General features: G+C 42.9%; 2 protein-coding genes across 2 annotated transcripts; both read left to right on the plus strand.

Moving 5' to 3' along the window:
• Positions 1-4: 4 nt before the first annotated feature.
• LOC123966257 (perforin-1-like) lies at positions 5-907 on the plus strand (the record flags this gene model as incomplete). Its single annotated transcript, XM_046042451.1, has 1 exon — positions 5-907. A coding segment is annotated over one exon (903 nt), but the record flags the coding sequence as incomplete, so codon positions are not given.
• Positions 908-5,644: 4,737 nt separating this feature from the next.
• LOC123966256 lies at positions 5,645-7,941 on the plus strand (the record flags this gene model as incomplete). The annotated part of the gene is made up of 3 exons (XM_046042450.1): positions 5,645-5,754; positions 5,911-6,037; positions 6,083-7,941. A coding segment is annotated over exon 3 (1,305 nt), but the record flags the coding sequence as incomplete, so codon positions are not given.
• Between the last annotated feature and the right edge of the window lie 8 nt (positions 7,942-7,949).

Below are 7,949 nucleotides of genomic sequence, written 5' to 3' on the forward strand. Positions count from 1 at the left end.
ACACTGTCAGGCAGAGAAGAAGAAGTTAGGCTCTAACCAAAGTTTCAGTAGCAGTTTCAATGAGCGTATCACAGAGGTCACTGGTGGAAACATTGATGGAGCTGATATCCTATTTCAAGGCCAATCAAACCCCTCTGTCTATAACAGCTGGCTTAACTCACTGAAAGACATCCCTGATGTGGTCCGATACAATTTAAAGCCCCTGCACACCATACTGCCAAGTGGTCATCCTGCCAGCGCCGGACTGAAGAAAGAGGTGGAGACGTACATCAAGAAAAATGCAGTGTTGAAGAAATGCTCAGAAAGCTGTAAGATTGGGCAGAGGTCCAACAAAAGGGACGTGTGTGCTTGTGTTTGCAACAGAAATCATCATATCGCGGCCAACTGCTGTCCTGCTGGGAAAGGTCTTGCAACATTAAAGGTCTTCAAGCTCTATGCACGAGGTCTGTATGGTGATACCTGGAGTCAGACAGATGGTTCAGTCCAGGTGACATACGGTGTTCAGAATAAGCGCACTGACATCATCAGTAACAATGACAATCCTAAATGGTCAGACATATTTGAATTTGGACCCATAACCATCAACATGAAAGATAAACTTAAGTTCAGTATTTATGATGAGGATAGTTACTGGAACAGTGATCTTCTCGGTGAGTGTTCATTTAATCTGCGTAGTGGGAAGGTGAGTGACACTTGTATGTTAGACCATGGTACCTTCTACTTCTCCTACATAGTAGAGTGCGCAGAAGGTCTTAGTGGTAACCGATGTCAAGAGTACACACCCTCCCCCATGAGTCCCTCTCTGACCAAACTCTTCTATACCCGAAATGGGGTCCTTCTTGGAGAGATGAGGAAGAAGAAAGCTAAATCAGTCAGTCAGGTTGAGGTCAGATCAGGTGATGAGTGAATAAGGATTTGATTTTATGATGATCTTGCACGTAGTTCATTGCATATTTTGTCCCTTTGTTTGACTTTTGTTTGCAAAAATAAGTATATATGTTCTCAGTTTCTTAAATTTAACCCAAATATGTGTTTGTGAGTACTTATGTTTGATAATCCACCTTTTCATCTGGTTCTGTCTTGTTAGTTACAAAATATGCCAATAAAGCATCAACAAAGACAAAACAGGTGTCTGTCTGATTCTATATATCCAAAAATACTGTCTAATTTTGTAGTTTACATGAAACATGTATATTTATACATATATTTACAGGTGATTGTGGTCATACACCTGTTGAAGATAGTGTACATAAGTTTGTCAAATGTATGAACCAGTTGAAATAATTTAGTTAAATATCAACTTTTATCCTATATATCTCCAAATCAAGAGCTATTGATGTGAATTTTACAACTTTCTAGATTTCACTGATAGCTCCTGCAAGTGGGGTTGTTTTTTTTAAACAAGACAAATATATTAACAACAACAACATTTTTACTTTTCTACAAAATAATCAGTTCACACTAAACTGTGGCATTGGGCTGCAGGCATAATTAAAATAAATGTTATTTAAATACTTTTACTTTTTGTTTCACAAGCAAGATGCCAAATGAGTAAAGATAACCTTCAGCTTCACACAGCCAAGCAACAGAATACTGAATTGCCTGAATACATTAATGTATTGATCAAATACTTTATTATTGCTATTACATTTACCATGCACATGCGCGCACACACACACACACACACATACACACAATCACTGATGGTGACATGGGCTTAGTTTCACATTTGAGGGAGGGCTGTCTGTATTATATAAAGATCTATCAGCATACAACAAACTAATAGAATAGAGAGTTATTAGATGAGGAGCACCAAAACTATGAAGTTACTCTTTAAGGCACTTTTTCATGGAGTGGTCAATTTTGAGACTTTGGTCTATTTTGCTTCCATGTCTTCTTTTACTCTAATGGAAATAAAACTTCAAGAATACACCTTTAGATGGTGTTGGTTTTAAGCCTAATACCCTCGGTCTATTTGCATCTGTAGATTTATTCTATATTACCCAAAACAAGATAATCTGCATATTTACAAAGCACATTTCAGAGGAAAATTGTTCCGCTTTTTCCTTGGTTTTCTGTTCCCTGCCTGCCTCTCTGTGTTTTCTCCCCTATGTGTGCTCTCTCTCCCTCCGCTCCTGAGCCCAGCCAACGACCCGCACCTGCACCTCATCAGCCTGCAACACCTGCCAGTAGTCAACCTCATCCCTGCCTGTATTTCAGCCCTGGTTCTCCACACCATTCTGGCTTGATCATCGTTGCTCCATACGCGGTTCACTCACCCTCGTCCTCCGTTTTGTCGGCTGGGCTCACCCACCGGTCCTCTCCTCTCATGGCTCACCCCGCGGCATCCTCCCTGTTCTCCCTTGCCTCCTCTCTTCCTCGGCCCCAGTGTCCCCCGGCTCTCTGGTCCCAGTCTCCCCGTCATCCCCACTCCATCCCTCACCCCCCTCATCCTTCAATAAACCTCCTTCTCTGCATTTGGGTCCTCTGTCAAATGTGTGGAAACTGGCTTAAATTAGTGAATGCCTAATTTGCATATCAATGTGGCGATTGTGATGTTATAGGACACAAATGTTACTGTGTTCACCTGTAGTGTCTCATCAGTATATTAGGTTGTAAGGCCATGAGATATTGCCTTTGCTAAACTTCAGCTAACTTATTACATTAGCTCAGCTCATGAGTCATGCGTTAGCAAGACATCGGCCTATATTGTCTTTTGTTTAATTAGTGGTAAACTCGAGGCACTGGTAGTTTAGTCTTTTGTTCATCACCACTCACCACAAGCCAAGAAAAACACTGCTGGGAGAGAAGCTGGATGGGCTGCTGTCTGTCTGTGTGCTGCGCTCTGGTTGCGCAGTGAGATGCGGAGCGAGCGAGAGTCTTATCTTCCGACCTAATAGCCTATTTAGATTTTTTCCCCCCCAATAAATATATTTGTTTGACAGGGAATCTGTTGAAAATAGGAATAAATATACTGTATAGGCCTATCCATTAATTTAAAAAAGCATCCCAGAAAAAAGGGCACTTTCTCTTGAAGAAGAGAAAGGGCAGTTGCTGAACCCCCTTTTGATGTCTGTGTGCACGTGCCTGGTCTGCTCTGACTTTATTTGTCAGCAGTTTTATTTAAAAGAACTCCTGTTTCTTACTTTTCACCCGCGATTCCGTTTTCACAGCAGCAGATGAGCCGCGTGTGGAGGAGGCTTGTTGTTAATTACCGAAAGAGACCACCGTGGTATTAATGACATCATCACACACACCAAGACATGTTTCAGCCTGTGTGTGTGGCTGTGACATGAGGTTACTGTCTGTGCACGCATGTCAAACACGGTGCCCTGGACTCATAGACAAATAATCGGTTATCATAACTTTTTGTCATGATTCATTTATTAATGACTCAGCATCATCTGTATTAAAGACAAAAGAATCAGTTCATCCAATGTTTATAAGCCTACTTAACATTACTGGGGCTCCACAACTACTGAAGGATTTGAACCGGTTTTCTCCCACCGGACTCCCACCGGCAAGAGAGGGGGGACTCAAAATGTTTCTAAACTTAAAAAGCACTTTAATTGCCCAGTTTGCGTTTACACTATTATTTTAAATATATATCATATTATTTGATGGTTTTTTAGGGGGGGGGCACCCCTCAGATAGGGATGTGTTTACCTTTTGCCAGTGATTTACAGTAAGCAGGGGAATTTATTTATATTTTTGCTGCTGGTCCAGAAAAGCATTGTAGTTTGAATTCCCAGGGTGGAAAGTCAAGCGGGTGACACAGGTTCAAGTTTAAACCAATGTTTATTATCAGGCAGCAAAAACGGAAAGCGATGGCCACTGGAGATGGTTAGGCAAAAATAGGGGACTTAATAATTACAACAAAAGGGGCGTCTGTGAAATGACAAAGAATACCAGATAGTAGCCTACACAAAAATCACACCTGCCTTATGAAATGGCTCACTGTCTGTCTATTACGGATTGGTCTGGCTCACTGGAGTCCAACCGGGACCAAGACCGTATCACCTGCACCTTGAAACAGCAGGAGAACGCCGGCAGGCGGCACACAGACAAATTTACATTTTTTCATTTAGCTGATGCTTTTATCCAAAGCGACTTACAATTGCTATACATGTCTTGCTCAGGGACACAAGGGTTGATGTGTCAAAGTGGGGGATTGAAACCGGTTCTGTCACACCAAAGGCAGGTGTCTTATCCATTGTGCCATCACCTGTGGGATGGCATCCTATACCGTCTGCCTGATGGTAACAGCTCAACAGCCAAATAGGGGATGTGATACATACGACGTAATGTTCAACGTGACACACACACACCAGCTGTCTCTTGATTTAAGTTCCAATGTTTCAACATTACTCAGACTGTAAAGACAGACAAGACAAGCGGTACGAAAATCTTAGAGCTGTGTTTTTTACTGCCGTTGTTGCTGGAGTCTGTGCTGCGTTGGCTGCAGTGGTCTGTGTGACTGTGGGACTAGAAGGCCCTGTGAGCGGGCGGCCTCGCACGCTACTCCTGTGGGTTGGTGCGAGTTTCCCACGCTTGCGGAGCTCCTCAACACCAAAAACATGAGGTGATACGAAAAAAAGTACCAGGTAGCAGGTCCAGGTACAACCTTTCCCTAATGGAAAACAAAAGAGGCGAGTAGAGTCGAGGCGAGTTGAGCTAGTACCATGCGGTGGAAAAGGGGCTTAAATTGGAATTGAGTGGGTGAGCAATCATTTCACACATCATGTCTATGAAGATTCTCAGTCATCCAGGTCATAGTTATCCAACGAAGGTTAAAATCAAGGGCAACTGGACTTGGTTGAAGATACTGGAAGACGTTTCGTCCCTCATCCAAAGGACTTCTTCAGTTCTGACTGACTGGCAGGGAAACTCAGCTATTTAACCTCAGTGGGGTCGTTGGCCAGGGTCATCGATACCGCTGGTTCGTTAGTGTTCCTGGTTGTTGTGACGACAGTCGTTAGGACTACCGGTGGCCAAGACTGAACGACCATCGTTGGTATCTTCACCTGAGGCCAATAGGTTATGTTTGTTGAGTTTCCTGGGAAGTGATGAAAGGACAGCATTGTAAGTGGGGGATAAGTGGTGGATAACTGGATCCAGATGAAACCTTGGTATCCTATGACGTGACTTCTTTGTTCACCTGCATCCCCACCATAGAGGTAGTAGAAACCGTTAGGAAACGGCTAACACAAGACAACACCCTGGACAACAGAACTAGCCTCAGCCCTGACCAAATCTGTAAATTACTCGACCTCTGTCTAAACACCACCTACTTCCAGTACAATGGACATTTCACATATCACTCAATGTACAATGTGCCAATGTATTTAGAGATAGTTCAGTAGAGTTTAACAGTGGAATGCATGTGTTACTTGCAACACTAACAGAGAACACAGTTCAACTTTGTGACTGTAGCTGACGCTAAATCCAGCGTAAACCCGTTTCCATGACAACACCGGAAGTCGCTCGTTCGCGACCTTTACGACGATAAAGTCGTTTCGTAATGCAATTATAATATGTGTTTACTGGTTTAATGTAATTCTGAGTAAAAGTGTGACTTAAAGCTGTGTTTACATTGTTAAATTTATGAAGAAGAGAAAGGTTTATCGCTAGTCACATGACTGTTACCCGGAAGTATTGAGAGTGGCGCCAGAGAGAAGAGAGAGTGGCGGGTGAGGACAGCGAACTTTTAAGCTCCCGTCTGTTATTCTACAGCTGGTCTACAAGGCGAACACGGTAATAATTATTAAGTTAATTATTAAGCACTGTTTAATGTTGTTTACAGGAAAATGTGAGACACATTGTATCGGTCTGTATAAGAAATAAGAGACAGAGTATATAAACGTTGTTTTGGGGTGCTTTGTGCTTGAAACGGTTTTGTTTATCCTCTAGTTTTCACGGTGTTCCATGATACTTCAGGGAAGAATAAATGTGAACGTGGACATCAGTAAGAGGCGTGGACTCTTTTTATGACCAGTGTAGCTAAAGTGAAAACGTGCCTAACTCCATCATCCACGAGGTCTTCAGTGTGCGGCTCTGCTCCATATCCTGTGGTGAACTTCAGGTCTTCAGCGTGCGGCTCTGCTCCATATCCTGTGGTGAACTTCAGGTCTTCAGTGTGCGGCTCTGCTCCATATCCTGTGGTGAACTTCAGGTCTTCAGTGTGCGGCTCTGCTTCATATCCTGTGGTGAACTTCAGGTCTTCAGTGTGCAATTCTGCTTAATTTCCTGTCGGAGACTACAGGCTTCAGTGTGCAGTTTTGCTCTTCTCCAGCAGCTACTTCATCCTACAGCATCCATTTCAGGTCAGACTGTGAATACTGAAATTGAAAATAAGTCCTCTGGCAAAAGATGGACAGTTCCACAACAACGGCGTAAAGAAACTGTTTGCTATGAAATAAAAGTCTATAGTTGCTAAGGACTGTGAGAAAGACATAGAGTAAAGGTTAACTGTTAACTAATAGTAACATCCTGTTTTCCACTTTCTATACACCTTTCTATAAGGTCAATGACCGCAAGTGCTGGTACAACTTGAGCGTCAAATTCCAAATTGACAACAGTATTAGCCATAAGATAAAGGTGTAACAAAATTAGCTTCATTGTCTATCACAGTAATTCATGTGCTTGCAAATTACCTTGTCTCTTTCTTCAAGTGTCAGCGTATGCCAGGAAGATTACAAAATGTCAGTTCGTAGTGAATTGTCGTCTCAGGATGGCGAGGTATCTAAACAGATTGGTTCCCTGTCAGATGTGCAGGGTGATTTAGACTCTAATTCAATTGCAGCAGAGAAAGAGAAAATAACAGCTCATCATGCTAAAAATGAGAAATCTAAAACAATGCTTAAGGAGCCTATTTCAGCTGCAGCGCAGTTAGATGATGAACCAAGAAAATCCTCCCGTGACAGACGTCCAACACGTAAAATGATAGAGCTGAAAGAGCAAGAATCAATCCAAAGAGAACGGAAATTCAATTCAGTGTATGAGAAATGGAAAACACAAGTTAAGAATGCTCGTACAAGACTGAAGCAGGCTTGCTCCGAGAGCGACTTGTATGACATGATGGATGTAATTGAGAAGCTTGAGTCTGAATTAAAGGAGTTATACGACAACATACGGTTAAAAACTGCACCAAGCCAAGAAATTCGAAGAAAGATTGATGCAAGTGTAGCCGTGACAGCTGATTTGTTGGGACTAATGAGAGTTCGCCTCATTGAAGGAGAAGAAGAGTTTGATGGTGAGGTGGAAAAGGCAAGGTTACGCATGCTGCTTGACAGTGAATATGCTAGGTCCATATATGGGTCCACTGTTTCCAAAGCCACCGCACTCAGCCACAGCTCCAACCGTCCTTCAGAGTCACCAAGTATTTCAGCTAAGAGAGCTGAGACAGCTGTACAGCTGGCTGCAAAGAAAGCTGAAGTCGAAAGGGAAGCTGCTATCGAAGCACAACGTCTGCAACTGAAAAGGCTAGAAAATCAAAGAGACATTGAGGTGATCGAAGCAAGGCTCAGAGTATTTACTGAGGAAGAGTCAAAAGAAAAGAGTGAGAGATGCAGTTCCCCGTGCAGTGAAGGAAATGTTCCCAGTCTACTCACTCCCCTTGCAGGATGCCTGGAACGGCAAGTTACACAGAATGAAGCATCTTTAGTCCAGACATTACAGGAGTCAATGGCCCTCACTCGACTTCCATTACCAGAACCTTCTGTATTCTCCGGTGACCCATTGAAGTTTACAGAATGGAGCACAAGCTTCAAAGCCCTTATAGAGAGACGATGTTCTAATCCTGCAGATAGGTTGTTTTACCTACAAAGGTACGTAAGTGGGGAGGCAAGGTCTGCTCTGGAAGGCAGCTTCTACAGAAAAGATGAAGAGGCATATCAGCAAGCATGGGAGAAGCTGAATGCAAGATATGGTCACTCCTTTGTGGTGCAGCG

This window comes from Micropterus dolomieu, unplaced genomic scaffold (assembly GCF_021292245.1).
Source record: "Micropterus dolomieu isolate WLL.071019.BEF.003 ecotype Adirondacks unplaced genomic scaffold, ASM2129224v1 contig_12993, whole genome shotgun sequence".
NCBI classification, from domain to species: domain Eukaryota; kingdom Metazoa; phylum Chordata; class Actinopteri; order Centrarchiformes; family Centrarchidae; genus Micropterus; species Micropterus dolomieu.